Source organism: Pleurodeles waltl, chromosome 7, assembly GCF_031143425.1.
Source record: "Pleurodeles waltl isolate 20211129_DDA chromosome 7, aPleWal1.hap1.20221129, whole genome shotgun sequence".
Taxonomy (NCBI): domain Eukaryota; kingdom Metazoa; phylum Chordata; class Amphibia; order Caudata; family Salamandridae; genus Pleurodeles; species Pleurodeles waltl.
Genome location: NC_090446.1, coordinates 1,301,508,533 through 1,301,530,770, shown reverse-complemented (window position 1 = coordinate 1,301,530,770; position 22,238 = coordinate 1,301,508,533). Strand labels below are relative to the sequence as shown.

At 43.2% G+C, this 22,238-nt stretch overlaps 1 protein-coding gene across 1 annotated transcript in view; it reads right to left on the bottom strand.

Moving 5' to 3' along the window:
• Positions 1 to 22,238, bottom strand: part of LOC138247045 (sacsin-like) — a 123,097-nt gene that overhangs the window by 77,738 nt on the left and 23,121 nt on the right. Inside the window, exons 3-4 of the mRNA XM_069201795.1 lie at positions 10,899 to 10,986; positions 1,084 to 1,195 (exon numbers count right to left, since the gene is read on the bottom strand). Coding sequence (XP_069057896.1) covers positions 1,084 to 1,195; positions 10,899 to 10,986 — 200 coding nt within the window. The remainder of the gene's footprint in view (positions 1 to 1,083; positions 1,196 to 10,898; positions 10,987 to 22,238) is intronic.

Genomic DNA, 22,238 nt, shown 5'->3' with positions numbered 1-22,238 from the left:
ACACTCTGTTGAAAATCCCCTTCCCCAAAACATCCTAAAAATATTGGGAATTTTACTCTACATTTATGAACTTATTCCAACCTATTTGGAGTTGTTTTAAGTGCATACATGGACGGGCACATCCACTGAACCTCTTAGTGAATACCTTTGCCGGCACCTTGGGTACAAATGTTCTATCCTAAACACTTGACTCACAGCAGTGAAACACCCACCGTACTCTAGGACATTTCTACCACTGTATTTGCATGCTGCGTACATAAAATTTCAAGGATGTGGCTTTATGCATTCAGATGACCAAAATCATGGTTTGAACTTAGAGCCAGATGTACGTAGCTTTTTTTGCCTACACAAGATTGTGACAAGAATAAAGCATTTTGGCATGTACCAACCCTATTTTGCGATTTGGTAATCCTTGCGATGCGATGTGATGTACGATTGTTTTGTGACCGTGAATGCGGTCACAAAACAATCGCAGTTAGCACCAGTTTTAAATTGGTGCTAACTCATTCGCAAACGGGAAGGGGTCCACTCCCCTTTGTGAATGGATGTGAAAATAATTTTTCAGAGCAGGCAGTGCTCCCGTGGACCACTGCCTGCTCTTAAAAAAATGAAAAAAAAACTTAATTTTTGTTTTTTGAATGTATCCTGTTTTCCCAAAGGGAAAACGGACTGGATTTATTTATTTTTTTAAACTGCTTTATTTGAAAGCAATCACAGACATGGTGGTCTGCTGTCCCCAGCAGGCCACCATCTCTGTGAGTGCGGCCATTCCCAATGGGGGTCGCAAATAGCAACCTAACTCATGAATATATTTGAGGTAGGTCATTTGCGACCCCTTTGGGAATCGCAAACAAGGTCATTGACAATTTGCGAGTCGCAAAACCTAATATTTGTACGTGTGGCCCATAGTCCTGCAACACTAAAAAGGAGGACAACTGGAATGTTACGGTGCGAGCCAATAGGGATCTAAAACTGCAACACAGAAGGTGCACTCCATGAACCCTCATCACGGAAGGTGTACTCCATGATACTCATCAGGAAGTGCGTAACACTGATGAACAGGTTCTTCTTTAGTTTGCATACCTTGGAACTTGAGTAAGTCTTCTGACCAAAGACTTTCCTTCCCATAATTCCTCTCATCATGGACAAAAATGACTTCACTGGCACCAGCATCGTCTGCATTCTGGATCAACTCCTGGAAGCAGGTGTGAAAAAGAAATAATGTTTTAATCCTTGACAAAGTATTCCAATGCCATTCAGTAACATACATCTTCTCTAAAACACTTTCTTAACATTTATTCTTAGGCTAGATAAACTCCTATAGATGTACCACAAAAGCTGAGAACTAATGAATAGAACATACGCTGTGGCAATGTAGCTAAGGTCTAGTGGAGACAATGAGTTTTGAGAGTCTTTCTAAAAAATAAAAAAAAAATGAATAATCACGAAATTTTCTCAAAGCAGGAGACAGTTGGCTCCTAAAATTAAAACAAATCGACCTCCCATCTGTGTCTTTTTTATTCTGGCTGTTTGCAGCAGAAGTTATTCTAGAGCACAAGTGGCAGCCAGGCTTACAGGATTATATTAATTCGGACTTGTCTGAGAGAAATGTAGGCACTTTATCTTGGTTCTCTGCTCCACTGGTAACCAGGACTTGACACGTCCTTTGGACAATGTTGCAAATCGGAAGACAAGGCGACGTGCCGGTCTTAGGAAGCAAAGACTACGGTAACTAGAGCAGTTGCAAACTGCATTAATGTGTAGGGGCAAAATGGAGGTCCCCTCTATTTGAGTTAGTCCCTGCGGACAGGGTACCCTGTCGACAGCAGATTCTGGGTGGTTCATTACGACACTATTTCATCTTTTGAGACGTCCAACCCGGGGCCAGCCAGCTCTGATCAGTTCCTACACAGAAGGATGGCAGGCAGCCTCGGAAGAAACCCGCCAAAGTTTGCTCCGCCTTTGGTATGATGAATGGGGAAGCATTATATTTTCACAATGCACTGCCACCCAAAAACAGCGTCATCTAGTGCTAAACCACCCATCTGATGCAGGTGGAGCGGCAGATACAGGTTTAATAAGCCGTACCTTTCCTGTGAAACGCGAGTGATTGGGGATGGAGTGCAAATACAGGACAGCGAGAGTGTTCCACTGCTGGCCAAAAACAATCTTTGAATCATTGGACGACTGGAGGCAAAGCGGCGAGGAGCCATCGGGGTCTGGTGTTGGCCACCAGCCTTCTGTCAGTTTTTGCAAAACTTTATTGTTTGGGAATAGGAAACAAATATATGTTTGCCACAGGCAAAAAAATATTTTTTTGGGTCTAACGTGTTCTTTGTGACAGGGAGGCATGCTGTAACTTAGTGAAGTCAGCCAATGGTTAAAGTGTGCGGATGCATTGCCCCTTAGTGCACACTGGAGTGTGTGTTGGATAAATGTGCATTACACCAACCACAGCCTAATGGATGAAGTCTGTCTGAAACCCCTGTAACTATGTTACACACATAATTTTAGTAAAACCAAAATGTCTTGGCTAACACTGACCTATAAAAAGTTAAGTCTGACAAGCCCCTTTCCAGAAAGAAAGCAGGCACGAAAGAAGGAAAGCAGGCAAGAAAGAAAGCAGGCACGGAAGCAAGAGAAAAGAAAGAAAGAAAGAAGGCACAAAAAAAGTGAAGAAAAAAAAGAAGTAAAGAAAGCAAGAAGGAAGGCAACACAAAAAAAGGAACTAAGGAGGAAGGCAAGAAAAAGAAAGAATAAACGAAAGATGGAAGAAAAGAAAGAGGAAAAGAAGGCAAGAAAGATGGAAAAAGAGGAAATGAAAGAAGGCAAAAAAGGAGAGAGAAAAAAAAAAAAGGGAGGATAACTTAATACAGAACAGCTTGAAATGGACACAATCTGGTATGCTGTGAAATAGCAGCAGTCAGACAAGCAAAAAACTCCATAAGAAATTTACAACAGCACTAACAAGAGATGGTATCTGATAACGATGGAATGTGCCCTGTGTTCACATCATAAGCATGGCTATCACATCAGTGTCTAAACCAGCATTCTTCAATAAGTACCTCATGAGCTACTGGTAGCTCTCCAGCTTCCTGTAAGTAGCTCTCCTGTGTGCAGTTGGAAGCTTTTGCTTGGCTGAATTAGCATATGCATACCAAAACAGAGTGTATATTTGAGATGAAAATATTTTTATTTTCATAAGCAGATATTAGAAGAAAAATGATTGCATTTTCAAAATATATTTAAATAAGATATGAGTGATAAAGTATGTGGCACTGTGGAAACGTTTTACAAATGTTATTGCCTTGTTACAGATGGATTGCTGCTATGACGTATGTATTACCTATGTAGAGGCATTCCATATTGGCAAAGCATTTTTTACTCCTGGCAGCCACAGATGCACTGAGGTGATTGCTGATAATAATCTTCCATATGGTGGCCGCTAATGATCCCTAATAATATTAGTAGCTTTCAATGAGTTTCACAGAAGCTCTTTCTACATAAAAAGCTGAACACACCTGCTCTAAACACAAAGCACCACTAAAGTAATTACAAAGTCAAAACAAAAATACTGGCACGGAGGGGGAAATAGCCTGTGTGCAGAAGTGCCCCTTGTGAAAGTGCAAAATGTGATCACTCAAAGTAATTTTAATCAGTGGCTGAAGTACGCTATATGCTGTATTGGGTGGAAGCAAAATTGCAAGTATATTTTTCATATGTAAAATCAAAAGGTCTTGGCTAATGTTATACCTTAAAATGGTGATAGCTCAACTACAGAAGCATAACACTTTAAAGATTGTTTATGGAATATCCAAACTAATAAAGACCTCCAACAATTAAATTTCATAAATTAAGGTCGCCTGACAAGTGTTCAACAAGATTTATCTCTTGTTCATCAACAGAGTGCTAAACTGGGAGGTGTGATAGGGTACACCCAATGAGCAACTCCTTTTTAAATGGGTGAATACTGCCTCCATAACTAGACCATGACATTGCTAATGTTTGATGGCAGCTAATTATAGCACTAAAGGTATGGGTCTTTTTTCCTGAAATTGCTTTAAATCGTGCTTATTACCACTGATGAGGTATTGAAGTGCTAAGAGTGAGTATCACGCTACCCGACGCCCAACGTTAGCGGTCTGACTGCTCAGATTCAAAGTTGTCAAATTGCTCTCTCTCTGTGTATTGTTTTGTATGCTCACAGCTTAATGGCAATCTATAGGAGAATTGCCACACTCAAGTGTGCATTGCAATCCACAAACCCTCTACCCATCAGGTGCTGTTGAGGGGCTCTTGTCATTCCAGTAGATGAGGACAAAGGATGTGAGAAGAAGGATAAGGCAGTTCATCTCTTGTTGTAGATGTGTGGTCATGGCCCCTGTCTTTAAGTGTTTCTTTGCTCGGTACCCTTTTCCCTGAACAGTACCCAGAAAAACACAGAAAAATGCCTGTTCCTGGGACCGCCAGTGCATAAGTGCTTTTACAAGCGGCACTGGCTACTACCACGATGTTGCACCATTCATGGGTGGCCTTGAAGGGAGGTGTGTGGACCAGTGTGCACCATCTGCCTTCTATTATGTGTTTATTGTGCAGCCATAAAGTAGTATCGTTGGAGAATGCTACCCGATTTGAATGGCGGCTGACTCATGGTGGTACAACATCAACAAATTATGTGGGCACTGACCACATGCTGTAAGCTATCCCATTGTGTGACCAGGATTAACAGTGCCCTGAATGTACTGGACTGTAGCCTCTCAATAGAAAGATGTGTAGGTCTACAGCTACCGTGAGTACGTGCAGGCCTTTATAAAATCCTTGACTAAACTACATAGTAATTAGGAATTAGCTTAAGAGGTAAGTTTGTCGTAACACGGCCGGAAGTTACTAAGAACTATTCCTCAATGTCGGTGCTGATTTATCTAAATGTTCTATCTCACACCACTCTCGAAGAATAACCCTGAATTGTTCAACAGCATTTTATCCGGAAATGAACAGCCTAATGAATGGTACTTGCCAATTTATGACCTGCTGCCTGGCTTCTTTATTACAAGTTCAAGGTAATGCGTGGCTCCAGGATTACCTAATTGCCCTCGAGGTGAACAGGCCCTGGAGACAGGGCTCCATCTTTGATCTCTACCAGGTTAGGGCTACACCTAGAGGACCTGAAGAACCATCTGGAATGCTCTGCTCCGCAAGAAGAAGAGGAGCTAGTCTGCTGTAACCGATCTGCTACTAACCCGAGCCAAAGGGCAAAGGCACGGCAGCATGTGTTAAGGACCAACTGGATGAACAGCCATGCTAGACGTTAGAAGGACTTAAGGGCCTGCTCATTTAAACAACAGTCATGCAATGGGAACATCTCCCTGCAGTCATGAAACTTGGTAAGTAGTCACACATAGGCGTGAGCAATCACTCTGCCATGCAAGCTTGTTCATTAATGTTCCACTTGAGAGATTCTCAGGACGCTACCCTACTGGATTCAGAAATGACAGGCCTATGATGCAAGATGTGCTGAGCATGCATGCCCTGCGACACACAATATTCTGTAATTGACTCCACCAACACCCCATGCCATCAAGTAAATGCATCTTGACTGATATGTGTATCCGCATTCTTCGTAGACAAAAACAAAACAGTAGCTTTTCCCCTATTCCCCCATCTTGCTTGACTTTACAGCTCTGAGGTGGACTGGTTTACCCAACTGATCTACATCCCTCATGAGCAGACACCTTTCCATAATGTTGTTCAGTTCTTCATGATAAGCTACAGAATGGGGAACTTGACAAGTCTGACTGGAAGTTGAAAACAAACTGTATTTTTTTTCTTTGTTTTATTGAATGATAATAGCCCACATTGCCGCAGCGATATGTTCGCAATAAACCTCACTTGCGAACTCAAATTTGACCCACAGACTGAGGTGTTCTGTAGTGGGTCACTTGTGGGCCATCCGATCTTGGTTTCTGATGACAAACTCATAACATGCTCGTTGAGCCAGCTTCCTCACCAAGGAGGGCCACAATTCTAGCAACCAGGCATCCTTACTGGCCCTCGATCCTGGGTGCCTGGCTACTGAGCCTATAGTCATTTCGTGTTCTCTGAGAAAAAAAAAATCAGATAATTCTTGCGGCAACAAGAAAAAAACACTGCACCAGAAATCAGTAAACCAGCAAATCATTCCGATTTTGAGAATCAACTCTTAAACAACATAAATCTCATTGAACAGGGTGGTGTTTTTCAGGGCAGTTTACAGTATTATGTTATGACAGCTGGAGAAGTAATTTTTAGATCTTTATTGCATGGCCGGTAGAAGGGCCTTAACTGAAGTCGGATCTATCAGTGTTGCATTTTGTGTGTTCATTTTGTGTGTTCTCAGAGTGGGCTCCAAACTGGGTGCAGCAGCATGAATGTACAGCTTACACTTGTCGATGTAGGCAAAGGACTACCAGGGTACGTTCACAAGCAGCTTTCACAAAGCACTCATCGGTTACAAAATGGGCTCGGTTGGTTCGAACATTTGGGAAAATCAAGGTGTAGGAAACTGGGTTACTGGTTGAGGGGGGTGTCAGGGTGAAGTCACAAGTTGACCTGTGCTTAACCCTCTGGTAGCTTGGCACAAAAACAGTCTGGCTTTACTTAGAGACAATGTGTATAGTATTTATGCAGCACTTCAAACATTAATGAAGTGAAAACACAACACAAGAAAAACCAATTTAGAAAAAAAAAAAAAAAGAGTGAAATTTAATAACTTATTTGAAATTAAAAGGACAAGAATCCAACCAGTAGAACTGGAGATATGAGATTTTAAGGATTTAGGTGAAACCAGTGATTAGAAGCACAAAGTGTCAACTGTGGTTATCTGGCTGTGCCGGACCTTAACAAAGTCACAAGTTCAGGCCATCTGCGATAGAGTGTGGACTGGGTACAGTACCAAGTTAAGCCTTCTGAACAGAGTACCTTAAATCCAGGTTGAGGAGCGTTGTGAGCAATGAGAGGTTCTGCGTGGAGATGTGGCATGCAGTGACAGTTCTGAGGGACTGCGGAGTGATGTGTTATGCTGCGTCTGGTCTGCGAGGACCACAGCTGGGCTTGAAGGCCCACTTCCAAGGGTTCAGGATTGGGTTGGCACCACTTGAGGGGTAAGACTTACAGCTGGTAGAGTCCAGTTGCTAGGTTCAGGATGGATGGAGCCTTTTCAGTCCCTGAGGCACTGATCAGGAGGCCAACCAACTAGCCTGGTGGTTCTTGGTTCAAGATGTAGGTCCAGTCATTCTCACTCAGGCAGCAGAGTAGCAGTCCGCAGCACAGCAGTCCTTATGAGTCTTCCAAAGATCGAGAGGTGTACTGAAGAGTTTGGTCTAAGGGTCCAATATTTAAACATGGTGCCAGCTTTGAAATAAGTGAACGTTTTGGAGGTTTCCACCCCAGAGGTGTTTGGAATCTCCTGCCTCCCTGCTCTGGCCCCAGCTGGTCTAGGGGGCACAAAAGACTAGTGTTAAACCCTTTGTAAGTGTGCTGGGTAGGGCCTACGTAATGTGCAAGTGTGGCAGTGTGGTATGTGAAAGATTCTCCCCCTTATCAAGTCAGAGATCCACCAACACATACCCCCCCCACTTTGTGTCACTGTCTGGGAGCAATACAAAAAGACTAAGGGGGTTATTACAACTTTGGAGGAGGTGTTAATCCGTCCCAAAAGTGACGGATATACCACCAGCCGTATTACGAGTCCATTATATCCTATGGAACTCGTAGTACGGCTGGTGGTATATCCGTCACATTTGGGACGGATTAACACCTCCTCCAAAGTTGTAATAACCCCCTAACTGCCAGCTACACCTAGTCATGCGAACCAGGATACAGGCTGCAAGCACCAAATGGTTGGGACAAAAAAATGCCAACTTTTCTAAAGTGGCATTTTCAGAATTGTGACTTAAAATCTGAAATAACAGTTAGGGAGGGTTTTAAATATTCTTTAGATATCAAACTCGACCTTCCTATCTGCTTACAATTGAAAGTAATGACATATTAAATGTAATAAGGTAACCCAATGTTGTCCTGTAGGACAGGTAGGCCTTGCAGTAGTGAAAAACAAATTTAAGAGTTTTTCACTGACAGGGCCTGTAAAAGTTAAAAGTACATGTCCAGGTTTTTTTTTTTTAATACATTGAAACCTGCACTAAGGGATGTTTAGGGCCTACCCTAGGGGTGACCTAAGTGTATCAAAAAGGAAGGTTTGGGTCTGGCAAAAGGTTGAATATACCAGGTCGAAATTGCAGTTGAAAACTGCACACATAGGCTGCAATATTAGGGCTGAAACATGTTTTAAAGGCTACTTAAATGGGTGGTACACTCAGTGCTGCAGGCCCATTAGTAGCATTTAATTTACAGGCCCAGGGTATAGGTTGTATCCCTTTTTGTTAGGGACTTACAAGTAAATTAAATGTGCAAACTAAGTGCAAGCCATTTTCACCAAGCTTAAATGAGAGAGCACAAGCACTTCAACACTGGTTTGCAGTAATAAAGTGTGGAGAGACCGAAGTCCAAGAAGAAAAATGAGATCAGCAAAAATGGAGGATTAAGGCAAAACGTTTGGGGGAAGACCACCCTAAAGCTAACAGGTCTAACATGGTGTAGAAAGCTTACCGAAATGCAGACCCTACTTTTCTGTAATGAAAAGTAGGGTCTGCTTAAGGGTCACTAGAGTACTGGCCCATATTAGCCATTCAATTAATCTTTTTACTTATGGGCACCTATAGGAATTCAGACAGAAGATACTTCTCCCTTCAGAAGTCTATAGTTAACATTTGGATTGATGGTCCCACTCGTTTCCCCCAGTTTGGAAGATCTCGGCCAGATTTGAATCTTATCTCATCTGACAGCAAAAAAATACTTCCATTTTGGTGTCAATTCGGACCGGCAGGTGAGAGAGTTGCAGCATCTATTCACTTCCAAACATTATACTATTTTCACCCACAAGGTAGTCCTTTCTTTTTTGTCTAACATTCTGTAGAAAGCTCATGGCACCACAATGTCACCTGTATCCCTGTCAGCAAGTAGATCATTTTCTTTTAGAATAAAGGACTGCAGTGTGTTGCATGCACTCTATTGGCGTATAGGGACTTTCAATGCAAGATAGCATTTGAAATCTAATGTGAATGTAAAACAGTAGAAAAGAATACCTTTGTTTCACACGTTTGAGTTAATTCTTCCAGTAGTTTATGGTTCAAGGGAGCTCACCAGGTCCGGATTAAAGCATGCGTGAGGAAAGGTGCAGAAACAAGTCGAATCACTATTGCAATGGTGTGCAACACTTATGCTTTTAATATGTAAGGCAGCAAGGGGAACTGAATAACACCAGTACACAAAGTTTCAAGCACAGATTTAAACGGTGGGTCCCCCATTTCATTCTTTATTAGTTGCACTACACACAGTAACCACAGCTCGTGGGTCTAGGAAGAAAACAGCCAGGGTGACCTAATTAAAGTCTGCACCACCAGTGTACCACACTCCAGGGAAAGTAGCTTTAAGAGAAAGAATTAGAAGAGGAATGGTAAAACCAACAAGCATTTGCAATGCAATGGATCTCTCATTTATTCGACTTAGAGCTATTAGCTTTGTAAAGTCCTAACCAGACTTTTCTTGGCACATAAATTGAAAATGAAAAGTAATACAGTTTTACATAAGCGAGCCAGTTTAAAATGTTACGCCATGAGCATGAGCACACAAAAGGAAAAAGAAGTTTGCTTGCAGTCAAACGTATCTGTAGTTATGCAATTATCTCTGTAACAGGGTCGATGTCATGAAAAGCTCTTGACTACTACCCAGCGAGATCGCGCTGTGTAGGGAATAAAAATAAAAAGTAGTCCAGAAGCCATGCGGAAAACATGGAGCTTCGTATTTTTTCAGTTGTTTACCAGTGCTGTCGAGGAGGGCTAAACACCAGAAAAGGCATGACATATGCATGCCTTTTAAAAATGAAATTAAGCACATTTTAAAAGGCAAGCCCACAAACTAACGAAAATGATGTGTGTGGCATGGTCGGGGTTAAAAGCCCACAGAGAGATTACAAAAGGGGCCAGCGTGCTTGCACGCTTGACCCTAAAAACGAAACTTGTATGACAAACAAGAAGGAAAAAATACCGGATAACAACTGAAAGGAATTTACCAGTGATATGGGTCACCAATTTCTACATTGATGAATGAGGTACTTTTTAGAAATGTGATTTCACAATGACCAAGAAACAACAACTCTTCACAATGTCTGACTACCATAAAATTGGAGGTTCACTTTTAGTTCCTCCTTAGGGTGCTCTGCTGTATGTTTCATGAAACAGCATCACACGTAACATAGGACACAACATGCAATTCTGCAAGCACGATTTAGTGAATGTTGCATCCAGATTGTATGAGAATTAGACAAAGTTATGTGCGGGAATATTTTTGGATAGCCTTCTAGAGTTTTCTTGTCAGCTGCCACTCCTATTTACATTTGTAAGGGCTCTGACATCTTTTCCACAAATCTGGAGAGCTGGTAGAAAGAGATGATACGAGTTATGCAATCTAGTGATTTTTGTGTCACTAGTCCTAGGCCCCCCTTTACTCTAAACTAGCCATGAACCATCTCTGTTCTTCGTCATTTGTTGTGGTTTTAGCTAGAGAAAAAGGGACAGGAGCCAGTGGATGAGTGCTGGGACAAAGTGCAGTAAGACCACATTTTATCCTTTATATTTTGGGCCTTCATTTCGAAATCATTTTACAGAGAGCAGTAATGCACAGTGGTGCACTCCATAATGGCGAAGGAAATTATATAATTCCGGGCGACGCTATTCCCCAGGTCTAAGTGTCACTTTATGGAGAATAAAACACTTAGGAGTATGATAGTACTAATATCTTATTACCTTTAAAATCTGCCCTCCATCAGGGTATTTACGCAGGATGTTCTTTAGGTATGTCAAGAATGGGGGAGACTTCTGAGCAAACTTATTCCTGGAAAGGGGAGAAGAAACAAGTCCCATTAATAAGAGATTTTGTAATATCATTACTTTCCTATCCATATTTCACAAATTCACATCAGAAGCCTTCTCTGCATTTCAAAGTCGAAATCACACCATCACACAGTCCATTATTAAAATTGCACAATAGCTGGTCAGAGATTGTGCTGTGCAGAGGCACCCTTTCATATGTGGGAAGAAACTGAGCAACCCCCAGCAGAGAGGATCTTCACCTGCTCAAAGGGTGTGCCTCGCCTTCTTACCAGTGCCAGGAAACCAACACACTGTGATCCTACACAGCTCTGTTCATCGGCTGCTTTTCCATTCCTTCGCATAAGTGAGTAGTTCCACCAGGCTGTGGGTTAGGAAAGGTCAGGTAGAAACCTGGACTCAGTTTCCCAAGACGTAAGGAATACGATCTGGTAAGTCTGGGAATCCATAAATTATACCATTGGCACAGGGTTTCATAAAGTTACAAAGTTGCTCAATTTTTGGCAGCATTCATGTGACTGTTACAAATAAACGCTAGTACAGCAGAGAAACATACACTTGTGGAAAAAAAGACTTGGGTTTGGCAGATATGTCAATATTTTTCGCTATTTCACAGCTTCCATTCCCTAGCAAGTGTGTGGACACAAGGTCACTCAATGTGTACGAAGTCATTACATCTACAACCTGTTTCAGGCCTGGTTCAGACCCAGAAGGAGTGCACAAGTTGAAACTCAATTGTGGATAAATGTATAAAATGGAGTTCGAAAGAGCCATGGCTGTCCAGAGATGTTTGATCTCTAGGGCCATGACACCACTGGCAACCCCATCGTTCTCCTCATACCATAAACAGGCTATTGCTAAACCTCACTCTAATCTATTTTTAGACCTCTCTTAGGGGATACTCGGCAACTCCTTCCTGTTTCCTTTACCTGCAGACCCTTTCTCAGTGTGTTTCATTAATTCAGGACATGTTTCTTTCTGAAAATCAGTGACACACAGTCCCAGGCATCTGCAAGGGTGGGGAATTTGGATACCATGGTCAATCATTGGATTTTCTTAAACGCAATGGGAGGAACAGGGGAGACTGTGCTTCTCAATCTATCATCTATTTATGAGAATCTTACCATAGGCCTAATCTTATTGAACTTGTTCTAGTGGCCTTTGAGAGAATATTTTTGCATCCACAGAGAAGCAGATCAGAGCGGTTTTAAATTCATGCTTTCATTAACTTAAGACCATAAGGAGAATTCTGCATCACCGTCATTGCCGCCATCTTGTTTTGGCAGTCGACGACTGTGTCTTGCAAGCTTAATAAAGTAAGCATTTTAATGATCTCCTACAGAAATCTCTTGCTTGATTTCAGCGAGTCCAGAATGATGCTGCCAGAGTACTTCTCGAAAGCAGAACCCCCCCCTCTATCTCCGCCACTGTGGTCACTTGACTGCTGGTGGATAATGTAGAATGGAAGGCACGCTGCTGCTTTCACAGAAGAACATTTTGGTACTGGCCCATCCTTCTAAACTGAGGAATTTGGCCACAACAATCCACTTGATCCTCCCACGCTACCAACAGACTTAGCAAAAGGGATTCATTGTCATTCTCTCTCAACGCACACCGCAATTTATTTTGTTCAACTATATGACAGATTTACTGAGACAGAAAGATAATCACAGATATTTCAGAAAGGAATTAAAACCTGGTCATTCTGCAATAATCCCATTTTGTGCCAACCTCCGATCAGCTCAGCAAGCACCAAATACCTTTTCACTCTATGTGCAGTTGCAAATCCAAAAAGCATAACATTAAATATCAATGTATTGTTCGTTTTAATCTAGGTCTGGAAGCTTAAAAATGACAACCAGGTTTAAACTTCACCCCAACCATCACTGTGAAGTGACTGCAGACTTCAGGAACCTCCTGACTCAGTTGGGTGTCTCAGCAGAGCCAGAAAGGTTCTCACATTCAGGATCTGCAAACATTTTAACGTACCCATTGGGTTAGGGTTGATGCCCCATGCAGTCAACTGATCTTGCTTCACTTTTGCACTTAATGCCAAACTGCATATGGTTCGGGATGGGCACCATGTCCGTGCCAGAGGTGGACTGCCTCTGCATCAACATTAAATGCAAGAAAACAAAGGAAATGGCAAATGTCAGGCCACTGAGGAAGGCATTTTGAATTTCTGTCTTTGCTGCTGTTTGGGGAGGGCTGGGTGCATAGTACCCTCTGCCTCCTTCTGGCCATCCAATGGGCACTCGTCAAGAGGAGTACATTGGCGCCCACTGATAAGAATGCACAGACGCTTTAGACAATTTGCTTATTAACTGACAAATTGACTAGTGCACCTCCCAGTGGGCTGTACTGTGGGGCACAGGCACTTTCTCCCAAGCAATTACGCATGCTGTGATTATTTTTGGTATAGTGAAACTGTATGCCACACTTTATGGGCACCAAACAGAAGACCAGAGTTAACTCACAAAATATCTGAACACTTAACAGAAACGACATGTTACCCTGAATAAACTACACAAAAGGATATCCTGTGTACTGTATATCAAAGGAGAAGGTGATCTTAGAGAGAAGGACTCAGCACAGTTTTCCCTGGGGCCCCCCACTCTTTTCCAAAGATGAGGAGACTGCCAGCTGAACATCATCAAGAAAGCTGGGATACAGTTGTCCCACAGCTGGGCCTTTAGGTGGTGTGGGTGACCTGGGAGGGGAGTCATTACAGAATATCTGATGTTAGCATCACCTCCTCGATCGTCGTCATTGTCACAGTCCTTAGAAAGCAAGAATTGCCTGGTTCAGAAAACATTTGCCTATCCTACCCCCCAAAGAAACCAACACTTATATGGACCATATTCCAAGCCCTACTGGATGTTACCAATAATCAGCATTAGTGTAACTTCTGCAGTTTTCACCATCTCTTGAAAGACAATACTGTTCCTCATAAGACTTTGTTTCTGTACCTTACTCGGTCTACCTGTGCCGTTGTTTCTGTCCCTACTCGGTCTACCCCTGCAGCTTCGCTCTAGACAGCAAAGGGGCAGGTCTCTTTCTTATTCTATCATGCCCCCTGAAGTCAGAGGTGGATTTCTTGGTCATGCTTTGCACCTGCAGCGCAGCTAGAACTGGAGTACTTCCTGGGGTCAAAGGTATCCTGAGATGAGGTCTAGTGAGGAGAAATACTTATCACCCCTCAGAGAACACAACATCTCATTATTGTTGGGTAGTGGGTAATGGTCTATTATGACATTCTTATTCAACTCCCTGAGATCTATCCAGAACCTCGCAGTTTGGGCCATTACTACTGGTGCCAACCATTTAGATGCCTCTATTTCTTTGATAACTCCACCATTCTTCAGTTTGTTTAACTCTTTAACCATATTCTCCTTCACCTCTAATGGTACATACCTTTGGCACAGAGTTTGGTTTCAGTTTTATAAGATGCGCATAGTTTTTTTCAACAACCCAAGTATTTTTGAAAAACACCTGGCAAGTATTTTGCATACTTCTCACCAGCAGAGCAAACCTTGTTCTTTCCTATCGCCTCACTCACTTCATCAACAATTTCCATGAGGCTCACAGGCCAAATACACCTTCAAGTCCCTCTGATCAATCCAGCTTATAATGGAGTCTCTTTCATGGAGAAGTAAATTTCCAAGCCACCCATCAACCAGACAACTCCAAGCCACAATGAAAACATCCCAACAAATCTATAGGATTTTATTCATATCCATTTAGCCCGATATCAGTTTTTAACAATTTCACATTGTTCTTCAATGTAGAAACTCTTGGGTGTCAATGTAATTTTAGCCCCTGAGGCAAATAGCATCCTCATCGACATTCCTTCCACCAACTCCTCAAAGTGGCCTTCACTCTCATTAATTTGTTAAACAGCGTCAACACATTCCCTGTCAGAGCCAAGCTTAGCTCTCTAATTTTTTGTTTGGCAATGGCACTTGATCTACAACAATTAGTGAAGTGGCCCTTCTTGCCACACTTTTTTCACCATGACTTTCACCCTGGGCAATCCTTAAAGTTGGCCACATGCATAGTGTTCTAACATGAAAACATTTCATTGTGCTTTTCTTGAACACTTGGCCTCTTGGAGCCAGGTAATGGCCCCACTAAAGATTAAGATCTACATTCCATGGCCCGATGACAGGCAGGATCGAAATTCAGAAGAGACATCTGTGGTTCAAAGGGGAACTGGGTATCAGTGCAGAGTGAGTGCGCAGGAGTGACTGCCTGTGATTAACACTGCACGGAAGTGTTGCCCTACACGTTCTTTCCAAAAGTGTATCACATATGCCATTGATTTTACCAGTGCAGCCTCCAGCGCATAAGGTTATTGAAAAGTGTTATAATTACCTATGTGTACACATTATCGCTATCGTTGTGAACCAGGATGCACCCTATAACTGTGTAGGTTTGAATTCGAATAGATATTCGGGTGGGTCTTGTGCTGGCAACGTTTTGCCCTGCATGATGGTGGTGGGGATAAAGGATCTTTCTCAAAGTGTACATATCATTGATGTCATTTTAACTCAGTTGGGCTTAGTACTGCTAGAGATATTTCCAAGTGTGATTTATGCCCAGAGATAGAGTATGTTCATGTTGCGTTAACTAATTTGTGTTAAACACAAACTTTATTTACATACACCTCGTGTAAAGTCTTTTGTGGTGCTCACTGCATTTGTTGTGTGAAGGTTCTATGCCAATGCTTTACACATTACCCCTCTGATAAGCCTGATTGCTCAGTGCCAAACTACCCAAGGGTGAGCACAGGGTATAAAGACAGTGTAATCACCCACCCCGGACACAAGTTTTAGGTTCTGCCTGGCGAGGGCCTTGCCTCAGCCAGAGTGTGCCACCTCCAAGTTATTTCTTTGCCATACTGATTCCTTAGTCTTATCAATTGAGCACCCCAGCATGAACTGATCACAGAGGCGCTCTTCAGATGCTCCAAAATTACAAATGACAGCTAGTTTGTGCAAAGAGGAAATGTATTCTTCCACCGATTCACCTTTTCCCTACATCCTGTTCCCAAAGTGGTACCTTTCCAAAACTGTACTCAGCTTGGGAAGATAATGCAGGTCAAATTTTTTAGTACAAATTCAAATTTCAAACTTGTTTAATCCTGCTGCCTCCTCATCCGATAGGTCTGACAAGTGATCAAATTCATTCTGGCTCCAAACAATGAATTAAAAGAGATGTTTTTCTTTTAGCACTCAATTGAGTGCCACAAACACTAGAGCAATGTATGAATTTTGTTCCCCATTTAGACTATTGTATGACTGGTTCACCTTGAGACAATAAGAAAAGGAGCACTAACCCCTTGCATCTTTAACGATAATAAACACTCAACTTAAAATACGTGAAGTCTCAGTTTTCCAAGCTTCCCGCCGGACTACTTGCAAGAGAAAGAGAAAACAACAAAACTGCACACAAAGCAAACAAACAATGTCTACTTTTCTTGCTGGTGTTCGAAATAATACCCAAGTCAAGTCATGTGAATAAACCTAAGGGCAAAGTGCTTTTACCAAATCAAAAGCACTCAAAATGATGTGGATAAGTTATATTATCAAATTCTATGTCAGGACTGGAGGCTCCGATTATGCTTCTCTTTCTATGGTTTAATCTTTTTAGCAGCCAATTAGAAAGAACTTCTTCAACAAAGTACATATCCCATGAACCCACCATAACACCATAGAGACCAGCCCTATAAAACCTTCATAATGAAGCGTCCCTTCCTCTTTCTTTGCTGCTCCGCAGCCAGTTAAGTCACTCTCCCTTAAGCACGTTATTTTATTGCCTGTTTTCATGTGTTTTAATGTAATTGCGCTCCAAAGTTTATTCACTGTATTTCACCTGCGACTACTTCAGGTGCGGCTTGCCACCCCACATTTAGGTGGAGCAGGAGTTATTGTTTTAGGAGCGAGGACTGCGCGGCCTTGCCGCGCAGTCCTCTTTTCATTTTCACAACCTCGGGATGTGCCTCAGCATACGCGCGAGCCGGCAGGCGTTCCCTTTCTAATGCCGGTTTGCCGACTCGTACGTGCTGCATTTTCCGAGTGCGATCCTTAGGACAGTGACCCTGTGCCTCCAACTTTCTGAGGAAGGATTTTGCATGATTAATTTGGGGTTCTTCCCTAATATGAAGACCCCTCTGCTCCCACTGAAAGCCCTGACAGACTGAGATCTGTCAGGGTTGTAAAATATTCAGAGGCTTTGCCCAGAGCTATTTTCAGGTGCTCCCTCCAAACTTTATCTACTTTTTGACCTGATTTGGGCTTTTATATATTTACTAAGCTCTCACTTGATTCCCTTTTTGGGCCCTCCATCCCCAGTTGGTGACCCGGTTGCTCTGGGTCAGATTGATTAACATTTTACCCTCATTTCAATCCAATCATGTATGAGGAATATCTGGAGGGGGATGAGAACTATTGTTATGATGAATTACAAACTAGTTATTTTGAACAGAACCTTGTGCATGTGCTAGACGCGGGAGTGCGCCAGACCGTTAATGAAGCCTTAGCCAAGGCTATAACTCTGTTGAAGCATCACCTTTATGGGTTTGCTCAACAGCAGGGCTGGCTTGCCCCCTCCCGGGGGCATGATTGAAGGGCCTAGAGCCGCTTCCACAACACTACCTTAAAGAAATTCACTCTGAAGCTTTTGAGAAACTAGCAGCCTCCTTAGCTAATGAACACCCCTACAGTATGCCTTCAGAGCCCCGTGCAGAAGGGTTAACGGAAGTCTGATGCTTCATCCTCTCGGAGTTCCTCGAAAGATGATTCTCAACCCCCACACAAGCACAAGGCAAAAACCCATCATACCTCAGCTAGTAAACAAGCGAAACCTTTGACCTTTGAACCAAGAGAAATTATCCACCACAGGGCTACTGCTTGGGTACCCCTCTCTGAGGTAGCAGACTATGTGAAGTCTCACATTACACAGGATTTCGACAAGGAAGTGCACGCACTTATTTAAATAAATATACTAAAGACCCAAAAAAGGGAATCGACAGGGCTTGGAAATCCTGTCATATAAGCTCTTAGACTTGTCGGGTACCTTGACAAAAATTCTGGGATTGGCTTACCAAGCAAAAGAGTTGAATTCTCCAGTAGATACTGAAACCCTTATTGGTTGGGCAATACCAACTGCGCGATTTTGAACAAATTATGCTGTTCTATTTTGATGAAGCTGGACCCAAAATTAGTGGACCATGCATCCTCTGAAGTGGGCCCAGCAGCACAAGGCCTTTTATTTGGAGCTCCGTCCCTTAAAGAACTTTCTAAATTCGTCGCCATATTCTCCAACTTGGATAAGGCTCAGGATTCGATTAAGAGAGCACTACGCCCACTTTTGGCCCAGGCCGGACACTTCAGGGTGCGAGTGTTCAGCTGCAGTTATCAAACCTCATCCGGAGATAGCTTCTAAGGCCACAGAGGTAGAGGTGGGTATCAAGACCAATCCTCCACCTTCTACCCTTCAAAATGGTCCTTCAGAGGACATTTCCGTAGAGGAAGATTCAGGGGTGCGGCTGCCGCCATCCAGGACTCCTCTCCTTCAGGGGAGAATTATTCTGTGGGCAGAGGTTTCTTTTGGGGTGTTGGGTCGCACGCAGCTTTTTTACCAAAATTGGCAAAAGTTATCCAACAATCCTTGGGTACTGGAATCTGTTCTAGGTTTCAAGATAGAGGGGGTTATTCTAACTTTGGAGGAGTGTTAATCCGTCCCAAAAGTGACGGTAAAGTGACGGATATACCACCAGCCGTATTACAAGTTCCATAGGATATAATGGACTCGTAATACGGCTGGTGGTAAATCCGTCACTTTTCCGTCACTTTTGGGACGGATTAACACCTCCTCCAAAGTTAGAATAACCCCCAGAATTCTTTCAGACTCCCAAACAATCATCCTTCCCCAACACTAAGTATTTTTCCCAATTAGATTGGATTTTCATTCAAAAAGAGGTTCTTTCTCTTCTATCGAAGAAAGCAATAGAAGAAACCAATCTGCATCCCCGGGCGTTTGTGAGCCCAATCTTTCTGGTCAACAAGAAGGGAGGCGGATCCAGGTTAGTACTCAATTTGAGGGAATTCAACCAGTAGATTCTTTACCGCCATTTCAAAATGGATGGGATCCATTTGCTATGGGACATCCTTTGGATAGGAGATTGGATGGTACGTTTAGATTTGAAGGACGCCTACCTGTCCATTCATATCTTTCCTCCCCATAGACGCTTCCTCCAGTTTCGGTGGGAAGGGAAGATTTACGAATTCAAGGTTCTCCCCTTCGGTCTTTTGTTGGCTCCGTGGTGTTTCACGAAGCGGATGAGACCGGTAGTCGAATCTCTAAGATTCGAGGGGTGTTAGTTTTATCATCTACCTCGACGACATAATAATTCTGTCCCAGTCTCCTCTAACTATAGTTATTCATCTGGAATGGGCGACCTCTCTCCTTCAGGAGTTAGGATTTGTTATCAACGTCCAAAAATCCATCCTGACACCTACACAATCTATAGAATTCCTAGGCTTCTTAGTGGATTCTTCTTCTCCGTATGGACAATGTTTCAGCGGTTCGCTTTGTGAACAAGCTGGGAGGGAAACGTTCAAAATTACTGACGGAAATTGCCAAGGACTTTTTTCTCCAGAATCACATATCAGTGACGTTGGAGCACCTTCTGGGTCAACAGAAGGGGATAGCGGATTGGCACTCCCGACATTTGAAGGATGCCAGCGATTGGAGATTGCATCCACGAGTCCATGCGGAAGTGGGGTCCTTGCAACGTTGACCTCTTCGCTTCACGCTTGAACACTCGACTCCCGATTTATTTCAGTTAGCGGCTGGATCCAGGAGCAAGATCGACGGATGCTTTCCTCCAGGACTGGATCCCATTCTTCTCCTATGCATTTCCTCTATTTGTGGCGATTCCCAGGGTCCTAGCACATCTTCAGAGACAAGAAGCAGAAATGGTGTTGATCTCTCCAAATTGGAGAGGCCAACCTTGGTTTCCCATCATTATGGAACTGGCCTGTGCCCCTCCCAGTCTCTTGCCCTGGTGTTGGAACCTCCTTCTGGACCCGGCGGGGTCTCCTCATCCTTTGATTTTATCGGGACAGCTGTCTCTCCTAGCAGGCGACTTTCAGGCAAAACTGAAGTCTCCCAGGCCTTTCGAAGGAAGCTCAAGAATTCATCAATCAATCCTGGGCCCCCAGTACTCCTAAATGTTATGCCAACTAGAGCACCTAGATTCCAAAAGTAGTGATTTCCTGTTGTAATTTCCTCTGCTTGATTACTTTTTTAATGAGCTCTTGGCCAGGGTTGTCGTCAACCCGCTGCGTTAGCAGCTACAGCAGGTGTAGGGGGTTTGATGGGCCTCTTCTGCCTGCAAAGGCTCATACTTACCGTGAGTGGATGGATCAACGGATGACTGGAATACTGGAACAGTGAATGGGTGGGCAAGTGAAGGGGTGGATGGATAGGTGCATGGATAAATGTGAGAAAGGATTAATTTAAGGATGGATGAGATGGAGGAAGGGTGGATGAATGGATGGATGGCAGTGGGAAAGGGTGGATGGATGCTGAGTGAAAGGGTAGATGGATATATGGATGAGGGAAAGGATGGATATAAGGACAATGAGTGAAAGAATAGATAAATAACGGATGACAGATGGATGGCTGGATGAGTGAGTAAAAGGACTGATGGGTGAAAGGGAAAATGGATGGATGTGGGTGAAAAGGTGAATGGATAGATGCATGGATGAATCAGTGAAAGGACGGATTAGTGAAATATAGGATGGATGGCTGAGTGAAAGGGTGAGTGGATCGACGAGTGAAAGGGTGAGTAGATGGACAAGTGAAACAGTGGATGGATGAGTGTGAAAAGATGAATCAGTGAGTGAAGAGGAAAATTGATGGATCAATGAGTTAATTGATGGATGAATGAGTGTAAGGATGGATGGGTAAAAGGAGGGTAGATGGATGCAATCACGGGTTATGTGTAAGTGTTGGTTTTAGAAATTGGGTCTCTAGTTTGCAGAGGTATGCACAAGTAGGCACCACAATCCTGGTCAGGGTAAGACACATACACAACCTAAATTAAACCGTGCTCACCCTCTGGTAGCGTGGCACAGAGCAGTCAGGCTTAACTTCAAAAGCAATGTGTTAAGTATTTGTGCAAAACTTAAATTACAGTAACATTGGGAAAACACCACAAAGACTCAACACCAGTTTTGAAAAACAGAATATTTATCGGAGTAAATCAAGACCAAAACGGCAAAAATCGTATGAGTAGATCTCATGATTTACAATGTAAATATAGGTCAAATGTAGTGCTTGAAATTATGCATTTTACACTGGGCAATGATCCAAGCAGTGGATTATCAGATTGTGCAAATGTCAAACGTATCTGTAGGTAAATGCAGATGATTAGCCACTAGATCGGAAGATCCTTCACGGGTCCCTTGGGACCGTAGTACATAGTTTGAGTCACCTGCCCGCAAGGGAGTGCAGTGCGATGACAGGGACCAATCACACACACAGTACCTGGTGCAAGGCGGTGGGGCACAGACGCACTGCAGGCATTGGCGGCCTTGAAGACAGGCTCCTGATGTCGCACTGCTCTGGCTGCCTTACCTCAGGATTGTAAGCAGAGCACAAAGTTGCTAAGGCAATGCCTTGGCACAGGAAGGCTGTGTTATAAGGCAACGCACTGCTGTCAAGGATACATCTGTCGAAGAGTGTAACATGGTGTGTTGAGCTCAGCTGATTATCGAGGCATGCGTTATCAGCAACCAGGACTCTGCCGCATTCAAAAGATAAAAGACGGGTCCTTTGACATGATGAGTGGAGAGCAGAGTGTTCTGTTTACAGGAATTGCCGCCTGAGGGAGATAATGTGCCAATCCGGACAGGATCCGATGCTGGACACAGAGTCAGGTAGCTGTGTAGGTGTTTATTGAACTCTTTGATTGCCCTGAGACTTCAAGAACAGGGAGCACTCTAACAAGCCCTTGGAGAATCTTGGATTCAAGGAAGTGCAAACAGGTCCAGTTCGCCTCACTCCAGACAAGAAGCAGCAGGCTGCATTGCACACAGCAAGCAGTAGGCTAACACAGCAATGCATATTTGCAGAGCGGCAGTTCCTCCTGGCAACACAGCTGTCCTTGTTACTGGCAGAATGTCCTTGGTTCCAGTAGAGTTCTGTTTTGATGGGGTTTGGGGCCCAGTACTTGTACCCAAATGT